This window comes from Oncorhynchus kisutch, linkage group LG17 (assembly GCF_002021735.2).
Source record: "Oncorhynchus kisutch isolate 150728-3 linkage group LG17, Okis_V2, whole genome shotgun sequence".
Lineage (NCBI taxonomy): Eukaryota > Metazoa > Chordata > Actinopteri > Salmoniformes > Salmonidae > Oncorhynchus > Oncorhynchus kisutch.
The window spans coordinates 30,479,226-30,505,183 of NC_034190.2; the positions used below are offsets into that span (position 1 = coordinate 30,479,226).

The following is a 25,958-nucleotide window of genomic DNA, read 5'->3' on the forward strand; positions in this document are numbered from 1 at the left end:
CCAACAACAACAACAACTGAAGCTCTTACAGACATCACAACTGTAGCTCCTCTGCCCCCCACAATTGCAACTTCAAATGTAGCATCACCTACAACAACAACTGCAGATGCTTCTACAACCACAGGTGCAGCACCTACCACATCAATCACAACTGCAGGTCCTACTACCATTTTGACTCCTAAGACAATCACAACTGAAGCTCCTACAGAAATCACAACTGTAGCTCTTATGTCCCCCACAATTGCAACTTCAACTGTAGCATCACCTACAACATCGACTGCAGATGCTTCCACAACCACAGGTGCAGCACCTACTACATCAATCACAACTGCAGGTCCTACTATAATTTTACCTCAATCGACAACCACAACAACATCCACTACAACAACTGTAGCTCCTACAATGTCAATCTCAACTGCAGGTCCTACTACCAATTTAACTCCAACGACAACCACAACTGAAGCTCCTACAGACATCATAACTGTAGCTCCTATGCCCCCCACAATTGCAACTTCAATTACAACTGTAGCATCACCTGCAACAACAACTACAGATGCTTCCACAACCACAAGTGCAGCACCTACTACATCAATCCCAACTGCAGGTCCTACTATCATTTTACCTCAATCGACAACCACAACAACATCCACTGCAACAACTGTAGCTCCTACAATGTCAATCTCAACTGCAGGTCCTACTGCCAATTTAACTCCAACGACAACAACAACTGAAGCTCTTACAGACATCACAACTGTAGCTCCTCTGCCCCCCACAATTGCAACTTCAATTACAACTGTAGCATCACCTGCAACAACAACTACAGATGCTTCCACAACCACAGGTGCAGCACCTACTACATCAATCCCAACTGCAGGTCCTACTATCATTTTACCTCAATCGACAACCACAACAACATCCACTACAACAACTGTAGCTCCTACAATGTCAATCTCAACTGCAGGTCCTACTGCCAATTTAACTCCAACGACAACAACAACTGAAGCTCTTACAGACATCACAACTGTAGCTCCTCTGCCTCCCACAATTGCAACTTCAAATGTAGCATCACCTACAACAACAACTGCAGATGCTTCCACAACCACAGGTGCAGAACCTACTACATCAATCACAACTGCAGGTCCTACTACCATTTTGACTCCTAAGACAATCACAACTGAAGCTCCTACAGAAATCACAACTGTAGCTCTTATGCCCCCCACAATTGCAACTTCAACTGTAGCATCACCTACAACAACAATTGCAGATGCTTCAACAACCACAGGTGCAGCACCTACTACATCAATCACAACTGCAGGTCCTACTATCATTTTACCTCAATCGACAACCACAACAACATCCACTACAACAACTGTAGCTCCTACAATGTCAATCTCAACTGCAGGTCCTACTACCAATTTAACTCCAACGACAACCACAACTGAAGCTCCTACAGACATCATAACTGTAGCTCCTATGCCCCCCACAATTGCAACTTCAATTACAACTGTAGCATCACCTGCAACAACAACTACAGATGCTTCCACAACCACAAGTGCAGCACCTACTACATCAATCCCAACTGCAGGTCCTACTATCATTTTACCTCAATCGACAACCACAACAACATCCACTACAACAACTGTAGCTCGTACAATGTCAATCTCAACTGCAGGTCCTACTGCCAATTTAACTCCAACGACAACAACAACTGAAGCTCTTACAGACATCACAACTGTAGCTCCTCTGCCCCCCACAATTGCAACTTCAAATGTAGCATCACCTACAACAACAACTGCAGATGCTTCTACAACCACAGGTGCAGCACCTACCACATCAATCACAACTGCAGGTCCTACTACCATTTTGACTCCTAAGACAATCACAACTGAAGCTCCTACAGAAATCACAACTGTAGCTCTTATGACCCCCACAATTGCAGCTTCTACTTCAACAACTGTTGCTCCCACGACCACAACTGCAGCAGCTCCTATAACAACAACTGTAGATGCTTCCATAAACACAACAGCAGCACCTACTACGTCAATCACAACTGCAGGTCCTACTAACATTTTAACTCCAACGACAAGCACAACTGAGGCTCCTTCAGACGTCACTACTGTTGCTCCTTTGAACCCCACAATTGCAGCTTCTTCTTCAACAATTGTAGCTCCCACGATCACTACAACTGCAGAAGCTCCTACAACAACAACTGCAGCTGCTTCTACATTTACTACTGCATCCCCTACTGCAACCACAACAGAAGCTCCTTCTACAACAACTGTAGCACCAATGACTTTAGGAACAACAGTCCCAACGACAACTGCAGCTAATTCCTCAACTTTAGCTCCTTCAATTCCAAGCCCAACTGCAGCTCCTACAACAACAACTCTTGCTCCTACGACCTCTACAACTTCAGCACCAACTACTTTATTCACAACTGTAGGTCCTACTACCATTTTACCTCCTTCAACAACCACAACAACATCCACTACAACAACTGTTGCTCCTACAATGTCAATCTCAGCTGCAGGTCCTACTGCCAATTTAACTCCAACGACAACCTCAACTGATGCTCCAACAGACATCACAACTGTAGCTCCTATGCACCCCACAATTGCAACTTCAACTGTAGCATCACCTACAACAACAACTGCAGATGCTTCCACAACCACAGGTGCAGCACCTACCACATCAATCACAACTGCAGGTCCTACTACCATTTTGACTCCTAAGACAATCACAACTGAAGCTCCTACAGAAATCACAACTGTAGCTCTTATGCCCCCCACAATTGCAACTTCAATTACAACTGTAGCATCACCTGCAACAACAACTACAGATGCTTCCACAACCACAAGTGCAGCACCTACTACATCAATCCCAACTGCAGGTCCTACTATCATTTTACCTCAATCGACAACCACAACAACATCCACTGCAACAACTGTAGCTCCTACAATGTCAATCTCAACTGCAGGTCCTACTGCCAATTTAACTCCAACGACAACAACAACTGAAGCTCTTACAGACATCACAACTGTAGCTCCTCTGCCCCCCACAATTGCAACTTCAAATGTAGCATCACCTACAACAACAACTGCAGATGTTTCTACAACCACAGGTGTAGCACCTACTACATCAATCACAACTGCAGGTCCTACTACCATTTTGACTCCTAATACAATCACAACTGAAACTCTTACAGACATCACAACTGTAGCTCCTATGCCTCCCACAATTGCAACTTCAACTGTAGCATCACCTACAACAACAACTGCAGATGATTCCACAACCACAGGTGCAGCACCTACTACATCAATCCCAACTGCAGGTCCTACTACCATTTTGACTCCTAAGACAATCACAACTGAAGCTCCTACAGAAATCACAACTGTAGCTCTCATGCCCCCCACAATTGCAACTTCAATTACAACTGTAGCATCACCTGCAACAACAACTACAGATGCTTCCACAACCACAAGTGCAGCACCTACTACATCAATCCCAACTGCAGGTCCTACTATCATTTTACCTCAATCGACAACCACAACAACATCCACTGCAACAACTGTAGCTCCTACAATGTCAATCTCAACTGCAGGTCCTACTGCCAATTTAACTCCAACGACAACAACAACTGAAGCTCTTACAGACATCACAACTGTAGCTCCTCTGCCCCCCACAATTGCAACTTCAAATGTAGCATCACCTACAACAACAACTGCAGATGTTTCTACAACCACAGGTGTAGCACCTACTACATCAATCACAACTGCAGGTCCTACTACCATTTTGACTCCTAATACAATCACAACTGAAACTCTTACAGACATCACAACTGTAGCTCCTATGCCTCCCACAATTGCAACTTCAACTGTAGCATCACCTACAACAACAACTGCAGATGCTTCCACAACCACAGGTGCAGCACCTACTACATCAATCCCAACTGCAGGTCCTACTACCATTTTGACTCCTAAGACAATCACAACTGAAGCTCCTACAGAAATCACAACTGTAGCTCTCATGCCCCCCACAATTGCAACTTCAATTACAACTGTAGCATCACCTACAACAACAACTGCAGATGCTTCCACAACCACAGGTGCAGCACCTACTACATCAATCCCAACTGCAGGTCCTACTATCATTTTACCTCAATCGACAACCACAACAACATCCACTACAACAACTGTAGCTCCTACAATGTCAATCTCAACTGCAGGTCCTACTGCCAATTTAACTCCAACGACAACAACAACTGAAGCTCTTACAGACATCACAACTGTAGCTCCTCTGCCCCCCACAATTGCAACTTCAAATGTAGCATCACCTACAACAACAACAACTGCAGATGCTTCTACAACCACAGGTGCAGCACCTACCACATCAATCACAACTGCAGGTCCTACTATCATTTTGACTCCTAAGACAATCACAACTGAAGCTCCTACAGAAATCACAACTGTAGCTCTTATGCCCCCCACAATTGCAACTTCAACTGTAGCATCACCTACAACAACAACTGCAGATGCTTCCACAACCACAGGTGCAGCACCTACTACATCAATCACAACTGCAGGTCCTACTATCATTTTACCTCAATCGACAACCACAACAACATCCACTACAACAACTGTAGCTCCTACAATGTCAATCTCAACTGCAGGTCCTACTACCAATTTAACTCCAACGACAACCACAACTGAAGCTCCTACAGACATCATAACTGTAGCTCCTATGCCCCCCACAATTGCAACTTCAACTGTAGCATCACCTACAACAACAACTGCAGATGCTTCCACAACCACAGGTGCAGCACCTACTACATCAATCCCAACTGCAGGTCCTACTACCATTTTGACTCCTAAGACAATCACAACTGAAGCTCTTACAGACATCACAACTGTAGCTCCTCTGCCCCCCACAATTGCAACTTCAACTACAACTGTTGAATCACCTACAACAACAACTACAGATGCTTCCACAACCACAAGTGCAGCACCTACTACATCAATCCCAACTGCAGGTCCTACCACCATTTTGACTCCTAAGACAATCACAACTGAAGCTCCTACAGAAATCACAACTGTAGCTCTTATGACCCCCACAATTGCAGCTTCTACTTCAACAACTGTTGCTCCCACGACCACAACTGCAGCAGCTCCTATAACAACAACTGTAGATGCTTCCATAAACACAACAGCAGCACATACTACGTCAATCACAACTGCAGGTCCTACTAACATTTTAACTCCAACGACAAGCACAACTGAGGCTCCTTCAGACGTCACTACTGTTGCTCCTTTGAACCCCACAATTGCAGCTTCTTCTTCAACAACTGTAGCTCCCACGATCACTACAACTGCAGAAGCTCCTACAACAACAACTGCAGCTGCTTCTACATTTACTACTGCATCCCCTACTGCAACCACAACAGAAGCTCCTTCTACAACAACTGTAGCACCAATGACTTTAGGAACAACAGTCCCAACGACAACTGCAGCTAATTCCTCAACTTTAGCTCCTTCAATTCCAAGCCCAACTGCAGCTCCTACAACAACAACTCTTGCTCCTACGACCTCTACAACTTCAGCACCAACTACTTTATTCACAACTGTAGGTCCTACTACCATTTTACCTCCTTCAACAACCACAACAACATCCACTACAACAACTGTTGCTCCTACAATGTCAATCTCAGCTGCAGGTCCTACTGCCAATTTAACTCCAACGACAACCTCAACTGAAGCTCCAACAGACATCACAACTGTAGCTCCTATGCACCCCACAATTGCAACTTCAACTGTAGCATCACCTACAACAACAACTGCAGATGCTTCCACAACCACAGGTGCAGCACCTACCACATCAATCCCAACTGCAGGTCCTACTACCATTTTGACTCCTAAGACAATCACAACTGAAGCTCCTACAGAAATCACAACTGTAGCTCTCATGCCCCCCACAATTGCAACTTCAATTACAACTGTAGCATCACCTACAACAACAACTGCAGATGCTTCCACAACCACAGGTGCAGCACCTACTACATCAATCCCAACTGCAGGTCCTACTATCATTTTACCTCAATCGACAACCACAACAACATCCACTACAACAACTGTAGCTCCTACAATGTCAATCTCAACTGCAGGTCCTACTGCCAATTTAACTCCAACAACAACAACAACTGAAGCTCTTACAGACATCACAACTGTAGCTCCTCTGCCCCCCACAATTGCAACTTCAAATGTAGCATCACCTACAACAACAACTGCAGATGCTTCTACAACCACAGGTGCAGCACCTACCACATCAATCACAACTGCAGGTCCTACTACCATTTTGACTCCTAAGACAATCACAACTGAAGCTCCTACAGAAATCACAACTGTAGCTCTTATGCCCCCCACAATTGCAACTTCAACTGTAGCATCACCTACAACATCGACTGCAGATGCTTCCACAACCACAGGTGCAGCACCTACTACATCAATCACAACTGCAGGTCCTACTATAATTTTACCTCAATCGACAACCACAACAACATCCACTACAACAACTGTAGCTCCTACAATGTCAATCTCAACTGCAGGTCCTACTACCAATTTAACTCCAACGACAACCACAACTGAAGCTCCTACAGACATCATAACTGTAGCTCCTATGCCCCCCACAATTGCAACTTCAATTACAACTGTAGCATCACCTGCAACAACAACTACAGATGCTTCCACAACCACAAGTGCAGCACCTACTACATCAATCCCAACTGCAGGTCCTACTATCATTTTACCTCAATCGACAACCACAACAACATCCACTGCAACAACTGTAGCTCCTACAATGTCAATCTCAACTGCAGGTCCTACTGCCAATTTAACTCCAACGACAACAACAACTGAAGCTCTTACAGACATCACAACTGTAGCTCCTCTGCCCCCCACAATTGCAACTTCAATTACAACTGTAGCATCACCTGCAACAACAACTACAGATGCTTCCACAACCACAGGTGCAGCACCTACTACATCAATCCCAACTGCAGGTCCTACTATCATTTTACCTCAATCGACAACCACAACAACATCCACTACAACAACTGTAGCTCCTACAATGTCAATCTCAACTGCAGGTCCTACTGCCAATTTAACTCCAACGACAACAACAACTGAAGCTCTTACAGACATCACAACTGTAGCTCCTCTGCCTCCCACAATTGCAACTTCAAATGTAGCATCACCTACAACAACAACTGCAGATGCTTCCACAACCACAGGTGCAGAACCTACTACATCAATCACAACTGCAGGTCCTACTACCATTTTGACTCCTAAGACAATCACAACTGAAGCTCCTACAGAAATCACAACTGTAGCTCTTATGCCCCCCACAATTGCAACTTCAACTGTAGCATCACCTACAACAACAATTGCAGATGCTTCCACAACCACAGGTGCAGCACCTACTACATCAATCACAACTGCAGGTCCTACTATCATTTTACCTCAATCGACAACCACAACAACATCCACTACAACAACTGTAGCTCCTACAATGTCAATCTCAACTGCAGGTCCTACTACCAATTTAACTCCAACGACAACCACAACTGAAGCTCCTACAGACATCATAACTGTAGCTCCTATGCCCCCCACAATTGCAACTTCAATTACAACTGTAGCATCACCTGCAACAACAACTACAGATGCTTCCACAACCACAAGTGCAGCACCTACTACATCAATCCCAACTGCAGGTCCTACTATCATTTTACCTCAATCGACAACCACAACAACATCCACTACAACAACTGTAGCTCGTACAATGTCAATCTCAACTGCAGGTCCTACTGCCAATTTAACTCCAACGACAACAACAACTGAAGCTCTTACAGACATCACAACTGTAGCTCCTCTGCCCCCCACAATTGCAACTTCAAATGTAGCATCACCTACAACAACAACTGCAGATGCTTCTACAACCACAGGTGCAGCACCTACCACATCAATCACAACTGCAGGTCCTACTACCATTTTGACTCCTAAGACAATCACAACTGAAGCTCCTACAGAAATCACAACTGTAGCTCTTATGCCCCCCACAATTGCAACTTCAACTGTAGCATCACCTACAACAACAACTGCAGATGCTTCCACAACCACAGGTGCAGCACCTACTACATCAATCACAACTGCAGGTCCTACTATAATTTTACCTCAATCGACAACCACAACAACATCCACTACAACAACTGTAGCTCCTACAATGTCAATCTCAACTGCAGGTCCTACTACCAATTTAACTCCAACGACAACCACAACTGAAGCTCCTACAGACATCATAACTGTAGCTCCTATGCCCCCCACAATTGCAACTTCAACTACAACTGTTGAATCACCTACAACAACAACTACAGATGCTTCCACAACCACAAGTGCAGCACCTACTACATCAATCCCAACTGCAGGTCCTACCACCATTTTGACTCCTAAGACAATCACAACTGAAGCTCCTACAGAAATCACAACTGTAGCTCTTATGACCCCCACAATTGCAGCTTCTACTTCAACAACTGTTGCTCCCACGACCACAACTGCAGCAGCTCCTATAACAACAACTGTAGATGCTTCCATAAACACAACAGCAGCACCTACTACGTCAATCACAACTGCAGGGCCTACTAACATTTTAACTCCAACGACAAGCACAACTGAGGCTCCTTCAGACGTCACTACTGTTGCTCCTTTGAACCCCACAATTGCAGCTTCTTCTTCAACAACTGTAGCTCCCACGATCACTACAACTGCAGAAGCTCCTACAACAACAACTGCAGCTGCTTCTACATTTACTACTGCATCCCCTACTGCAACCACAACAGAAGCTCCTTCTACAACAACTGTAGCACCAATGACTTTAGGAACAACAGTCCCAACGACAACTGCAGCTAATTCCTCAACTTTAGCTCCTTCAATTCCAATCCCAACTGCAGCTCCTACAACAACAACTCTTGCTCCTACGACCTCTACAACTTCAGCACCAACTACTTTATTCACAACTGTAGGTCCTACTACCATTTTACCTCCTTCAACAACCACAACAACATCCACTACAACAACTGTTGCTCCTACAATGTCAATCTCAGCTGCAGGTCCTACTGCCAATTTAACTCCAACGACAACCTCAACTGAAGCTCCAACAGACATCACAACTGTAGCTCCTATGCACCCCACAATTGCAACTTCTACTTCAACAACTGTTGCTCCCACGACCACAAGTGCAGCAGGCCCTATAACAACAACTGTAGATGCTTCCATAAACACAACAGCAGCACCTACTACGTCAATCTCAACTGCAGGTCCTACTACCAATTTAACTCCAACGACAACCTCAACTGAAGCTCCAACAGACATCACAACTGTAGCTCCTATGCACCCCACAATTGCAACTTCAACTGTAGCATCACCTACAACAACAACTGCAGATGCTTCCACAACCACAGGTGCAGCAGCTACTACATCAATCACAACTGCAAGTCCTACTACCATTTTGACTCCTAAGACAATCACAACTGAAGCTCCTACAGAAATCACAACTGTAGCTCTTATGCCCCCCACAATTGCAACTTCAACTGTAGCATCACCTACAACAACAATTGCAGATGCTTCCACAACCACAGGTGCAGCACCTACTACATCAATCACAACTGCAGGTCCTACTATCATTTTACCTCAATCGACAACCACAACAACATCCACTACAACAACTGTAGCTCCTACAATGTCAATCTCAACTGCAGGTCCTACTACCAATTTAACTCCAACGACAACCACAACTGAAGCTCCTACAGACATCATAACTGTAGCTCCTATGCCCCCCACAATTGCAACTTCAATTACAACTGTAGCATCACCTGCAACAACAACTACAGATGCTTCCACAACCACAAGTGCAGCACCTACTACATCAATCCCAACTGCAGGTCCTACTATCATTTTACCTCAATCGACAACCACAACAACATCCACTACAACAACTGTAGCTCGTACAATGTCAATCTCAACTGCAGGTCCTACTGCCAATTTAACTCCAACGACAACAACAACTGAAGCTCTTACAGACATCACAACTGTAGCTCCTCTGCCCCCCACAATTGCAACTTCAAATGTAGCATCACCTACAACAACAACTGCAGATGCTTCTACAACCACAGGTGCAGCACCTACCACATCAATCACAACTGCAGGTCCTACTACCATTTTGACTCCTAAGACAATCACAACTGAAGCTCCTACAGAAATCACAACTGTAGCTCTTATGCCCCCCACAATTGCAACTTCAACTGTAGCATCACCTACAACAACAACTGCAGATGCTTCCACAACCACAGGTGCAGCACCTACTACATCAATCACAACTGCAGGTCCTACTATAATTTTACCTCAATCGACAACCACAACAACATCCACTACAACAACTGTAGCTCCTACAATGTCAATCTCAACTGCAGGTCCTACTACCAATTTAACTCCAACGACAACCACAACTGAAGCTCCTACAGACATCATAACTGTAGCTCCTATGCCCCCCACAATTGCAACTTCAACTACAACTGTTGAATCACCTACAACAACAACTACAGATGCTTCCACAACCACAAGTGCAGCACCTACTACATCAATCCCAACTGCAGGTCCTACCACCATTTTGACTCCTAAGACAATCACAACTGAAGCTCCTACAGAAATCACAACTGTAGCTCTTATGACCCCCACAATTGCAGCTTCTACTTCAACAACTGTTGCTCCCACGACCACAACTGCAGCAGCTCCTATAACAACAACTGTAGATGCTTCCATAAACACAACAGCAGCACCTACTACGTCAATCACAACTGCAGGGCCTACTAACATTTTAACTCCAACGACAAGCACAACTGAGGCTCCTTCAGACGTCACTACTGTTGCTCCTTTGAACCCCACAATTGCAGCTTCTTCTTCAACAACTGTAGCTCCCACGATCACTACAACTGCAGAAGCTCCTACAACAACAACTGCAGCTGCTTCTACATTTACTACTGCATCCCCTACTGCAACCACAACAGAAGCTCCTTCTACAACAACTGTAGCACCAATGACTTTAGGAACAACAGTCCCAACGACAACTGCAGCTAATTCCTCAACTTTAGCTCCTTCAATTCCAATCCCAACTGCAGCTCCTACAACAACAACTCTTGCTCCTACGACCTCTACAACTTCAGCACCAACTACTTTATTCACAACTGTAGGTCCTACTACCATTTTACCTCCTTCAACAACCACAACAACATCCACTACAACAACTGTTGCTCCTACAATGTCAATCTCAGCTGCAGGTCCTACTGCCAATTTAACTCCAACGACAACCTCAACTGAAGCTCCAACAGACATCACAACTGTAGCTCCTATGCACCCCACAATTGCAACTTCTACTTCAACAACTGTTGCTCCCACGACCACAAGTGCAGCAGGCCCTATAACAACAACTGTAGATGCTTCCATAAACACAACAGCAGCACCTACTACGTCAATCTCAACTGCAGGTCCTACTACCAATTTAACTCCAACGACAACCTCAACTGAAGCTCCAACAGACATCACAACTGTAGCTCCTATGCACCCCACAATTGCAACTTCAACTGTAGCATCACCTACAACAACAACTGCAGATGCTTCCACAACCACAGGTGCAGCAGCTACTACATCAATCACAACTGCAAGTCCTACTACCATTTTGACTCCTAAGACAATCACAACTGAAGCTCCTACAGAAATCACAACTGTAGCTCTTATGCCCCCCACAATTGCAACTTCTACTTTAACAACTGTTGCTCCCACGACCACAACTGCAGCAGCTCCTATAACAACAACTGTAGATGCTTCCATAAACACAACAGCAGCTCCTACTACGTCAATCACAACTGCAGGTCCTACTAACATTTTAACTCCTACGACAAGCACAACTGAGGCTCCTTCAGACGTCACTACTGTTGCTCCTTTGAACCCCACAATCGCAGCTTCTTCTTCAACAACTGTAGCTTCCACGATCACTACAACTGCAGAAGCTCCTACAACAACAACTGTAGCTGCTTCTACATTTACTACTGCATCCCCTACTGCAACCACAACAGAAGCTCATTCTACAACAACTGTAGCACCAATAACATTAGGAACAACAGTCCCAACGACAACTGCAGCTAATTCCTCAACTTTAGCTCCTTCAATGCCAATCCCAACTGCAGCTCCTACAACAACAACTCTTGCTCCTACAACCTCTACAACTTCAGCACCCATTACTTTATTCACAACTGCAGGTCCTACTACCATTTTACCTCCGTCGACAACCACAACTGTATCACCTACGACAACCACAACAACATCCACTACAACTTCTGTAGCACCTACAATGTCAATCTCAACTGCAGGTCCTACTACCAATTTAATTCCAACGACAACCACAACTGAAGCTCATACAGACATCACAACTGTAGCTCTTATGACCTCCACAATTGCAGCTTCTACTTCAACAACTGTAGCTCTCACAACCACTACAACAGCTCCTATAACAACAACTGTAGCTGCTTCCATGAACACAACAGCAGCACCTACTATGTCAATCACAACTGCAGGTCCTACTAACATTTTAACTCTAACGACAAGCACAACTGAGGCTCCTTCAGACGTTACTACTGTTGCTCCTTTGAACCCCACAATTGCAGCTTCTTCTTCAACAACTGTAGCCCCTACGACAACAACTGTAGCTGCTTCTACAATTACTACTGCATCCCCTACAGCAACCACAACTGTAGCACCAACGACATCAGCAACAACATTCCTAACGACAACTGCAGCTAATTCCTCAACTGTAGCTCCTTCAATGCCAATCACAACTGCAGCTCCTACAACAACAGCTCTTGCTCCTACTACCTCTACAACTTCAGCACCCACTACGTCATTCACAACAGCAGGTCCTACTACCATTTTGCCTCCTTCGACAACCACAACTGTATCACCTATGGCAACCACAACAACATCCACTACAACAACTGTAGCTCCTATAATGTCAATCTCAACTGCAGGTCCTACTACCAATTTAACTCCAACGACAACCACAACTGAAGCTCCTACAGACATCACAAGTGTGGCTCCTATGCCCCCCACAATTGCAACTTCACCTACAACTGTAGCATCACCTACAACAACAACTGCAGATGCTTCCACAACCACAGGTGCAGCACCTACTACATCAATCACAACTGCAGGTCCTACTACCATTTTGACTCCTAAGACCATCACAACTGCAGCTCTTATGACCCCCACAATTGCAGCTTCTACTTCAACAACTGTTGCTCCCACGACCACAACTGCAGCAGCTCCTATAACAACAATTTTAGCTGCTTCCACAAATAAAACAGCAGCACCTACTATGTCAATCACAACTGCAGGTCCTACTAACATTTTACCTCTTTCGACAACCACAACTGTAGCTCCTACGACAACCTCAACAACTGTAGCTCCTACAATGTCAATCTCAACTGCAGGTCCTACTTCCATTTTACCTCCTACGACAACCACAACTGAAGCTAATACAGAAATCACAACTGTAGCTCCTACAACACCAATCAAAACTGCAGGTCCTAAAACCATATTAATGACAACCGCCACTGCAACTTCTACTACAACTACAAATGCAGGTCCTTCAACCACCACAACTGCAGCGCCTACTACAACTAGAACAGCAGCTCCTACAAGTACAACCACAATTGCACTTCCTACCTCGACAACCACAACGGCAACATTTACCTCAACTTCTACGGCTTCAGTGGCATCAACTAGGTAAGCAAAATCATTTAATATATATTTATTGTGAATCAAGGAAGCCTTGCAACAAAGAACAATGTATCTCTGCCATTAACCACAAATGCTTTCAGAAAAACATACAAAATGTCCAAATGTATTATCATTTTCTCTCAGATTTGGCACAGTGGTGGTTTTTGTAAGACTAGAGTTCCAGCTCAACACAGCAGTCCCCAGTAAGGATGTCGTCCTTGGTGCCGTCGACAAGAAACTGTCTACACAATTCAGGACCTTCAAAATTCAAAGAAACACTCAAGCCACCCTCCAGAATGCAACTTATATCAGTGAGTTGAACAAATTCGGCTTATATCATGAAGTATGATTTTAAAAACTTTGAAAAACACATTTCCTCCTAAAATTCAAGACAATTAAGTCTGCTTAGAATAATTGTTTATTAACAAGTAAACAATTAACTGCTACCACTTTCTAAATACTTCTTAAATGTGGCTTTTCCACACAGAATCAGCTTTGTTGAAACTCATCAATTCTAACAGGTCATTTTGTCTGCTGCTATAGTAAATTGTAAATGAGAATTTGTTCTTAATTGATTTGCCTAGTTAACTAAAGGTTAAATAAAATAAATATAGTGATGTTTTTTTTGTGCTCACAGAACTTTCAGATACTTCATTTGCTGTTGATCTTGGTTTCAAAATAACCAATGTATCCATGGAGGAGAGACTGCTTCAAAGTGCTAGAGTCACTTTCACCGATGATACCTACAGCCAGATACAGGATTCAATTAACAGCCTAGTAAGATACTTTTTCGTACTAGATTACTCAATCTAGGATATTGTACTGTAAAGTTGATCAACAGAATTCAACAGGAATGTTTAAGCGCCATATTGGCCATATTAATTGGCCATATTATTTGGCCATAATACATCTAAAAACATGGACATGAAATCCATAACCATCCATGGTCTTGTCAGATCATCTTAATAATTCATAACTTAATTTTATGTCTCCTTTTAGCTGCATGATATTCTCAGTGAACCAAACGGCAAACAATTTGACTTTCCCAAAGCCAAATTTAGGTGAGTACAACTTCAAGCCCTCTCAAAACAACCCAGTTTTCTTAACTGCACTCTTTAGAATGTCTGCTGATTTCATACAGCTGCTGTCTATACGGCTAAACAGGATGGAGGGAGCATGTGTTGTATATGTTCCAGTTGTGGATCAGTACTACATATGATTTATATGATCTGATATAATGATTATTTCCATGAATAGGTCTTGTTCACACATTCCACAGTTCAACTCTCACAGGAAACCATTTGTATCTTTACAGTGTTGTTGGCAATCAAATCAGGGCAAACGTGACGTATGTATACAAAGAGAAAGACGTCAACCTCCCTAGTGCCTTTCTAGGGGATGTTTTAAAAGTCTCAGGTACGCTGATTTTGTTGTCATTGTTGTCATGATTGCTATGCTTTTTTGATGCCAGTGAGTCATCAAACTGCATGTAACAACTTGTGTGTAACACTCAAATGTGAAAACAATTTCATATATCACAAGTTTATAATACCCTCTAAATATTGTTCACTTTGTATTCTAGGTCTCCTAACAACCACTGTTGCACCAACAACAACTACCACCACCTCACCACCTACTACCCCTTTGCTGACCACTCCTTTCAGTATAAGTGACAGAGGTTTTCCTGGCTGGGCTCTGGCCATTATCATCCCCTGTGGCATCGCTATCATTCTGGTACCCCTGTGGATCCTGCTATGTGTACGTGTAGGCTTGTGTTCACTTGTGTACTGTGTATACTATTTACATATTTTACAGAGTATTTAATAAATCTCTGCAATGATTTGATTTTACATGTGATTGATACTTCTCCATCCTTGTTTTGCAGTGCATGCTATGTGGCGGCTGTGCAGCTTTAAGGAGACGCTGGCAACGACACAGAGCTTACAACGTACAGTACACCACAAGAAACGGCATCTTCTGAGGTGACAAGACTATCAACATAACAGCCAATCATCTATATCTGCTCATCATCACAACAAATAATATATTTTTCATGTAATCCATACACCATTACTTTTGAGAAGAGAGAACAGTATTTCTCATTTTAGTCAAAGCTACAGCTGAGCTGGTATATTATGCATTTATGTAATTTAATCATTTATATACACAGAAATATTATTTTTGTCATTTCCCCTGCTGATTTAAGCTATTAACTCACTATATTTGAAAGTCTGCAATACAGCACTTGTTTCTTTATCATACAATTTAACACATGTAATAAAAGCTTTTCAAATCAACATTAACTGGAGAAATAATGTCTGCAGAAATCCTCTTAGAATTATTTAAACATTCTATAACGCAACAATTGTTAACACTTTGCTCTACGTGGGTAAGGTATTCATAACACCTTTAAGAGTTTTAATTTGAAATCGCCTCATGAATGATGTTGAATAAATGGATTACGGTTGTTATGAATAATCCTTCAAAATTCACAAAGGTCTCATGATTGGCTTCATAAAGGTGTTATGAAGGCCTTATCTGTATACGCTCCTATAGTAAATTGTTGACCAACAATTTAGCGGCAATTTAGATATCTTCAGAGTTTTTGAAGAATTACACCATAGAAGTAGAAAAAAATAAGGTGGAAGCGACACAAGTGAAAGCAGAGTTCAGGTTATCAAAAATGCTGAATTAGCAGTTGGTGATGATGGCCAGGTAAACAAAACCAATGCATGTATAACGGTCTCCTTGTCCATAGACAGCTTACAGGGAACCAAATACAATTCAGCAATTGCAAGTGATGTTGAAAGACTGTTTACAAACATACATGATAGTGAAATTGAGACCTTGTCTTGCCATTAAGAAGTACTTTATTTCATTAAAAAGGCCCAGTGCAGACATTCTCAATATCAAATCATTTCTGGGTAACAAATATCTATTTGAATGGCCCTCTAACTGGTAATTACTAGTGGGAAACTCGTCTATCTTCCTTGAACTCCAAGTGGGAGGTGGAAACTAATTGTGAAGTTGTAAATACCTGTTGGATGCATTCACCTGAACTCGTTGAGAAACACCCGATTGGATAAGGGCCAACAAGCTGTGTCAACCATAAAAGTACAGCTATCAGGCTTGTAACCCTATAGCGTTCAAAACCATATTAGCTTTTTAAAATGTTTAATAGTTGCAGGGTAATTTCCTAAGTAGGTGACATAGTAGGCCGGTAATCCAGAGGTTGGGCAAAAGTATAGAAGTCAGAAGTATTAGAGGATGTTTCCCACTCGTAATTACCAGTTGGAGGGCCTTTCAAATGTATTTTTCCCAATCGTATGTGGTAAACAGAGAATGATAGAGATTTCTTTATATGTCCCTTTATGCAACCTAAATTTATGAAATGTTTACTCACAAGTATAATTCATCTAAGTATGCAAAGCTGTGATCAATGCAAAGGGTGGCTACTTTTAACAAATCAAAATAGAGTTTTGATGTCTTCACTACTATTCTACAATGTAGAAAATAGTTTTAAAAAAGAAAGAAAAACCCTTGAATGTGTAGGTGTGTCCAAACTTGGCTGGTACTGTGTAATTATTTATATATACATACACAATTCTGACTTCCAGTTACGAACGCAGAATTAGACAAAAATGATCCTAATTAGACTTGGCAGTCAATTTTGACACTAGTCTTTTGACTGTAAAAAAAACAGGGATCTCTAAAGTTGCCCTTATCAGATATGAAGTTAAGACACAGATGCAGACCACGTCAGATAACCAATAGTTGAATAAACCAAAACGGGCAGACAAATAGACAGGTCAAGGCAGGGGTAAATAGTCCAGAGAAGAGAGGGAAAGTTACAGGACGGCAGGCAGGCTCAGGTCAGGCAGAGGCCGGTAATGCAGTGGTTGGGCAAAAGTACAGGACGGCAGGCAGGCTAAGGCAGAGTGGTCAGGCAGGCGGGCTCAGAGACAGGACAGGCGGGCTCAGAGACAGGACAGGCAAGGGCCAAAACCAAGAGGGCGAGAAAAAGAGACTGGGGAAAAGCAGGAGCTGAGACAAAGCGCTGGTAGACTTGAACAGACAAACTGGCACAGACAGAAAACACAGGTATAAATACACAGGGGATAATGGGCGACACTTGGAGGGGGGTGGAAACAATCAAAGGTAAATCAAAGGTAAAGGTAAAACAGGTAAAACAGATCAGGGTGTGACAGTACCTGGGCACATAACCGGTTGATCGGCAATGAGGGCTGGGTCCAGGATGTCTCTAGCGGGGACCCAGCACCTCTCCTCCAGGCCGTAACCCTCCCAGTCCACCTGGTACTGGAAACCCCTGCCCCGTGGTCGAACACTCAGGGAGGTGTCTCACTGTGTATGCCGGATGACCATCAATGACACGGGGAAGAGGGCCTGGAAACAGAAGGCAAAGGGCTGTGAGACACGGGCTTAATCCTAGATACATGGAAAGTGGGGTGAATACGGAGGGTACGTGGTAACAAAAGATGAATAGCAGTGGGTCCAATAACTCTAGAAGGGGAACGGGCCGATGAACCGGGGGGGAAGTTTACAGGACTCCACCCGCAGAGGCAGGGAAAAAATACATAGTTATCTGATTGTGATTAGCTCTGTCTTACCACCTCTGGAGATATATCAGGCACACATTGTGCCTGGATATCTCAAAAGTGTTTAAATCGTCACTATACCATCCTCTAAAATCATTGACAGGTAGCACAATTGACTGATGGCATCAATATGTCTTGATATAAAAAATAAAATAAAAAATATATATATTTTGAAAGCTGATGTGTCAAATAATTTACAGACAAGGACAGGCCAGGAAATCTGGTCACAATTCAGACACGCACGTCTACAAGTAAATGTTATTGGTTGCATGTCTGATAATACAAACAAAATGTGGACAAGATGTATTCGCTGGGAGTCAGGATGCAGAAGGTGAGTTTAATAATAATAAAAGACAGATAAACAAGACAGGAGAAGCGCACTGAACGAGACAAAACCAATATTGCCTAATGACTGAGGGCAAAATAAAGAGAGAGTATTCAAGGTGATGATGAGGTCCAGGTGTGCATAATGATGGGGAGCAGGTGTGCATAATGATGGAGAGCAGGTGTGCATAATGAGCAGGTGTGCATAATGATGCGGAGCAGGTGCGTGTAAGGATGGTGCCAAGACCGGTGGTTAGTAGACCGGTGACTTCGAGCACTGGAGCATTGGAGAGGGGGAGCTGGAGTAAGGAGTGACAGCTCATGACATGTGGTACTATTAACTTATGACATCAATATATGTCCTAAAATAAATAAATATTATTTTTGAAGTATCTGTCAAATAATTTGCATTAAGGGAGGGACTGGGAAATCTGTTCTCAATGCAGACACAGTGGATGGATGGGAGATCATTTTATTTGTCACATACACATATTTAGCAGATGTTATTGTGGGTGTAGCAAAATGCTTGGGTTCCTAACTCCAGTAATATCTAACAACTCACAACAATACACACAGATCTAAAAGTAAAAGAATAGAATATATAAATATTAGGACGAGCAATGTCGGAGTCCGGAGTATAAATATATATATATGTGATGGGATGTATAGACACTATAGATATGTGGATAGAATATTTTGTATATCTGCAGAATGCATAGGATAGAATAGTGTATATACAGCAATAGTTGAATAGGATGGCATTGACTAGAATACAGTATGAAATTGGTAAAACATTATGTAAACATTATTAGTGCCCAGTGATTCCATGTCTATGTTAATGTACATAGGACAACAACCTCTAAGGTGCAGGGTTGAGTAACCGGGTGGTAGCCGGCTAGTGACAGTGACTAAGTTCAGGGCAGGGTACTGGGTGGAGGCAAGCTAGACATATTTTAACCAAGTGTATATCTGACAAAAGTTGATCAGATAGTGATTGGATGATGTGAATATGTGAATGTTTTGTTTATTTATTTTTTTGCATCAAAAGATAAACACTTGCACATTTCAATTCTGAATAAAACAGTATGGCTTTTCTATCCTACATTTTAAAATAAATATGACCAAATACGTTCCACAGAACAAGAGCAACTGAGCGTACAGAATACTAAACTCAGCAAAAAAAGAAATGTCCTCTCATTGTCAACTGCGTTTATTTTCAGCAAACTTAACATGTGTAAATATTTGTATGAACTTAACAAGATTCAACAACTGAGACATACACTGAACATGTTATACAGACATGTAACTGAAATGGAATAATGTGTCCCTGAATACAGGGGGATTCAAAATCAAAAGTAACAGCCAGTATCTGGGTTGGCCACAGTACGGACATTGCAATTTATTGCCTTGGCCACATTCTGCAGTCCTCATGCATCCTTGCAGCATGCCTAAGGCACGATCACGCAGATGAGCAGGGACCCTGGGCATCTTTCTTTTGGTGTTTTTCAGAGTCAGTAGAAAGGCCTCTAGTGTCCTAAGTTTTCATAACTGTAATTACATACCATCTCTAAACTGTTAGTGTCTTAACGACCGTTCCACAGGTGAATGATCATTAATTGTTTATGGTTCATTGAACAAGCATGGGAAACAGTGTTTCAACCCTTTACAATGAATATTTGTGAAGTCAGCGTTCCAATTCATCCCAAAGGTTTCCACTGAGGATGGGGTCAGGGCTCTGTGCAGACCTGTCAAATTCTTCCACACCGATCTCGACAAACCATTACCTCACTTTGTGCACAGGGGGTATTGTCATGCTGAAACAGAAAAAGCCTTCCCCAAACTGTTGCCACACTGAAGCACTGAATCGTCTAGAATGTCATTGTATGCTGTAGTGTTAAGATGTCCCTTCACTGGGGCCCAAACCATGAAAAACAGTCCCAGACCATTACTCCTTCTCCACCAAACTTTACTGTTGGCACTATGCATTGGGTCAGATAGCGTTCTCCTGGCATCCATCGAACCAAGATTCGTCCATTAGATTGCCAGATGGTAAAGCGTGATTCATCACTCCAGAGAACGTGTTTCCACTGCTACAGAGTCCAATGGCATTGAGCTTTACACCACTCCAGCTGAGGCTTGGCATTGCGCATGGTGAACAGGCTTGTGTGGCTGCTCAGCCATGGAAACCCATTTCATGAAGCTCCCGACTAACAGTTCTTGTGCTGACGTTGCTTCCAGAGGCAGTTTGGAACTAGGAAGTGTTGTAACCGAGGACAGACGTTTTTTACACGTCACGCACTTCTGCACTCGGTGGTCCCATTCTGTGAGCTTGTGTGGCCTACCACTTTGTGGCCGAGTTGTTGTTGCCCCTAAGAGTTTCCACTTCACAATAACAACACTTACAGTTGACCGGCGCAGCTCTAGCAGGGCAGAAATGAGAATAACTGACTTGTTGGAAAGGTGCATCCTATGACGGTGCCATGTTGAAAGTCATTGAGCTCTTCAGCAAGACCATTCTACTGCCAATGTTTGCATGGCTGTGTGATCGATTTTATACACCTGTCAGAAACGGATGTGGCTGAAATAGCTGAATCCACATACTTTTGTATATACAGTGTATATACATTGCCTTTGGAAAGTATTCAAACCCCTTGACTTTTTCCACATTTTGATACATTACAGCCTTATTCTAAAATGGATCAAATAAAAATCTCAACAATCTACACACAATATCTCATAATGATGAAGTGAAAACTAGTTGTAAATGTTTTTGACAGAAATACCTTACTTACATAAGTACTTAGACCCATTGCTATGAGACTCAGAATTGAGCTCAGGTGCATCCTGTTTCAATTGATCATCCTTGAGATGTTTCTACAACTTGATTGGAGTCCACCTGTGGTAAATTCAATTGATAACTTGAAAATAAAAGAGAGCCGCACACTCTAGGAGCTCAGATGCAAAAATGTAATTACCAACGTATCGACAGCCAAGCTGTCTTCATCAGGGTATTGGCTGTCGAAACGTTGGTAATTACATTTTTGCATCTGAGCTCCTAGAGTGTGCGGCTCTCTTTTATTTTCAAGTTTTCTACTCCGCTAGCCAGCACCTCATCTTAATAGGTGTGCGTTTCTTTTTCTTCTAAATTCAATTCATAAAACATGATTTGGAAAGGCACACACCTGTCTATATAAAGTCCCACAGTTGACAGTGCATGTCAGAGCAAAAGCCAAGCCATGACGTCAAGGGAATTGGCCATAGAGCTCAGAGACAGGGTTGTGTCAAGGCACAGATCTAGGGAAGGGTACCAAAACATTTCTATAGCATTGAAGGTCTCCAAGAACACAGTGGCTTCCACCACTCTTAAATGTAAGAGGTTTGGAACCAACAAGACTCTTCCTAGAGCTGGCTGGCCAAAACGGAGCAATTGGGGGAGAAGGGCCTTGGTCAGGGAGGTGACCAAGAACACAATGGTCACTCTAATAGAGCTCCAGAGTTCCTCCAGAGAACCTTCCAGAAAGACAATCTCTGCAGCACTCCACCAATTAGGCCTTTATGGTAGAGTGCCAGACGGAAGCCATTCCTCAGTAAAAGGCACATGACAGCCCACTTGGAGTTTGCCAAAAGGCACCTAAAGACTCTCAGACCATGAGAAACAAGATTCTCTGGTCTGATAAAACCAATATTCAACTCTTTGGCCTGATTGCCAAGCATCACGTCTGGAGGAAACAGCAGCATCATGCTGTTGGGATGTTTTTCAGCGGCAGGGACAGGGTGACTAATCAGGATCGAGGAAAAGATGAACGGAGCAAAGTATAGAGAGAACCTTGCTCCAGAGTGAAGGTTTACCTTCCAACAGGACAACAACCCTAAGCACACAGCAAAGACAACGCAGGAGTGGCTTCGGGAATAGTCTCTGAATGTCCTTTGATTGGCCTACCCAGAGCCCGGACTAGAACCCGATCGAACATCTCTGGAGAGACCTGAAAATAGCTGTGCAGGAATGCTCTACATTCAACCTGACAGAGCTTGAGAGGATCTGCAGAGAAGCATGGGTGAAACTCCCCAAATACCAAATAAAAACTTTTAGCGTCATACCCAAGAAGACTCGAGGCTGTAATTGCTGCCAAATGTGTTTCAACAAAGTACTGAGGAAAGGGTCTGAATATTTATGTAAATGTGATAAAGATTTATTTATTTTTATTAGATAAAATGTAAAAAAAAAACAGTTTTTGCTTTGTCATTATGGGGTAGTGTGTGTAGATTGATGGGGGGGGGACAATTTAATACATTTTAGAATAAGGCTGTAACCTAACAAAATGTGGAAAAGTCAAGGGGTCTAAATACGTTGACTGGTACTATATATATATATATATATAGTATATATATATATATATATATATAGTACCAGTCAAAAGTTTGGACACACCTACTCATTCAAGGGTTTTTCTTTATTTTTACTATTTTTGTACATTGTAGAATAATAGTGAAGACATCAACACTATGACATAACACATATGGAATCATGTTGTAACCAACGGCTGTCGTGGGAAGAAGGTGAGGACCAAAGCGCAGCGTGGTAAGTGTTCATCTTATTTAATGAAAAAAACGGAACACTAAATAACAAACAACAAAGAAACAATCAAAACAGTTCTGTCTGGTGCAGACACGCTAAGACTGAAAATAACCACCCACAAAACACAATGGAAAACAGGCTACCTAAATATGATTCTCAAACAGGGACAACGATTGACAGCTGCCTCTGATTGAGAACCATACCAGGCCAAACACAGAAATAGAAAATCATAGACAAACTAACAGAGACAACCCACCCAACTCACGCCCTGACCATACTAAAACAAAAGACAAAACAAAGGAACTAAGGTCAGAACGTGACAGTGTTAGATTCTTTAAAGTAATCACTCTTTGCCTTGATGACATCTTTGCACACTCTTGGCATTCTCTCAACCAGATTCACCTGGACTGCTTTTCCAACAGTCTTTTTCCACATATGCTGAGACCTTACTGGCTGCTTTTCCTTCACTCTGCGGTCCAAATCACCCCAAACCATCTCAATTGAGGTCGGGTGATTGTGGAGGACAGGTCATCTGATGCAGCACTCCATCACTCTCCTTGGTCAAATAGCCCTTACACAGCCTGGAGGTGTGTTGTCCTGTTGAAAAATAAATGACAGTCCCACTAAGCGCAAACCAGATGGGATTGCATATCGCTGCAGAATGCAGTGGTAGCCATGCTGGTTAAGTGTGCCTTGAATTCAAAATAAATCACAGACTGTGTCACCAGCAAAGCTCCCCGCACCCTCACAACTCCTCCTCCATGCTTCACGGTGGGAACCACACATGCAGAGATCATCCGTTCACGTACTCTGCGTCTCACAAAGACACAAAAAAACTCTAATTTGGACAGATTTCCACCAGTCTAATGTCCATTGCTCATTTTCTTGGCCCAAGCAAGTCTCTTATTCTTATTGGTGTCCTTTAGTAGTGGTTTCTTTGCAGCAATTTGACCATGAAGGCCTGATTCACGCAGCCTCCTCTGAACAGTTGATGTTGAGATGTGTCTGTTACTTGAACTCTGTGAATAATTTATGTGGGCTGCAATCTGAGGTGCAATTAACTCTAATGAACATAGCAGAGGTAACTCTGGGTCTTCCTTTCCTGTGGCGGTCCTCATGAGAGCCAGTTCCATCATAGAGTTTGATAGCTTTTGTGGCTGCACTTGAAGAAACTTTCTAAGTTTTTTAAATGTTCCAGATTGACTGACCTTCATGTCTTAAAGTAATGATGGAATGTAATTTCTCTATGCCTTTTTGAGCTGTTCTTGCGATAATATGGACTTGGTCATTTACCAAATAGGTCTATCTTCTATATACCACCCCTACCTTGTCACAACATAACTGATTGGCTCAAACACATTAAGAAGGAAAGAAATTCCACAAATTCACTTTTAACAATGCACACCTGTTAATTGAAATGCATTCCAGGTGACTACCTCGTGACTACCCTCCAGGTGACTACCTCAACTGGTTGAGAGAATGCCAAGAGTGTGCAAAGCTGTCATCAAGGCAAAGGTTGGCAACTTTGAAGAATCTAAAATCTAAAATATATTTTGACTTATTTAACACTCTCTTACATTCCTTTCACATTTCCACAAACTTCAAAGTGTTTCCTTTCAAATGGTACCAAGAATATGCATATCATTGCTTTAGCGCCTGAGTTAGAGGCAGTTAGATTTGGGTATGTCATTCAAGACGAAAATTGAAAAAAAGGAGCGGATCCTTAAGAGGGGACTCATGCACAGATACAGGAAAACAAATAGAAATGTTAAAGGCAAAGATCACATTCCCGGTAAACACTGCAAACACTGCACTGTCAGTGTCTCCTGACCCCTCCTGTCTCAGCCTCCAGTATTTATGCTGCAGTAGTTTATGTGTCGGGGGGCTGGGGTCAGTTTGTTATATCTGGAGTACTTCTCCTGTCCTATTCGGTGTCCTGTGTGAATCTAAGTGTGCGTTCTCTAATTCTCTCCTTCTCTCTTTCTTTCTCTCTCTCGGAGAACCTGAGCCCTAAGACCATGCCCCAGGACTACCTGACATGATGACTCCTTGCTGTCCCCAGTCCACCTGGCCATGCTGCTGTTCCAGTTTCAACTGACCTGAGCCCTAGGACCATGCCCCAGGACTACCTGACATGATGACTCCTTGCTGTCCCCAGTCCACCTGGCCATGCTGCTGCTCCAGTTTCAACTTCCACCTGACTGTGCTGCTGCTCCAGTTTCAACTGTTCTGCCTTATTATTATTCGATCATGCTGGTCATTTATGAACATTTGAACATCTTGGCCATGTTCTGTTATAATCTCCACCCGGCACAGCCAGAAGAGGACTGGCCACCCCACATAGCCTGGTTCCTCTCTAGGTTTCTTCCTAGGTTTTGGCGTTTCTAGGGAGTTTTTCCTAGCCACCGTGCTTCTACACCTGCATTGCTTGCTGTTTGGGGTTTTAGGCTGGGTTTCTGTACAGCACTTTGAGATATCAGCTGATGTACGAAGGGCTATATAAATAAATTTGATTTGATTTGATACGACGGCTCAACCGGAAATTGCCTTTCAAAGCTGCAATGCCTATAA

The 25,958-nt window shown here is 42.9% G+C and overlaps 2 protein-coding genes across 2 annotated transcripts; both read left to right on the forward strand.

Annotated features, from left to right (window-relative positions):
• The first annotated feature begins 4 nt into the window (after nt 1-4).
• LOC116354342 (mucin-2-like) lies at nt 5-6,359 on the forward strand. Its single transcript, XM_031793208.1, has 2 exons — nt 5-6,140; nt 6,302-6,359. Exons 1-2 carry the CDS (start codon nt 229-231, stop codon nt 6,357-6,359), a joined length of 5,970 nt encoding a protein of 1,989 aa, XP_031649068.1. The 5' UTR covers nt 5-228.
• On the forward strand, nt 6,182-16,168 carry LOC109906914 (mucin-2-like). The gene is made up of 7 exons (XM_031793538.1): nt 6,182-13,877; nt 14,016-14,182; nt 14,509-14,648; nt 14,871-14,932; nt 15,187-15,287; nt 15,454-15,629; nt 15,757-16,168. The coding sequence occupies exons 1-7, from the start codon at nt 6,406-6,408 to the stop codon at nt 15,850-15,852; spliced, it is 8,214 nt and encodes a 2,737-aa protein (XP_031649398.1). The 5' UTR covers nt 6,182-6,405; the 3' UTR covers nt 15,853-16,168.
• The last annotated feature ends 9,790 nt before the right edge of the window (nt 16,169-25,958 follow it).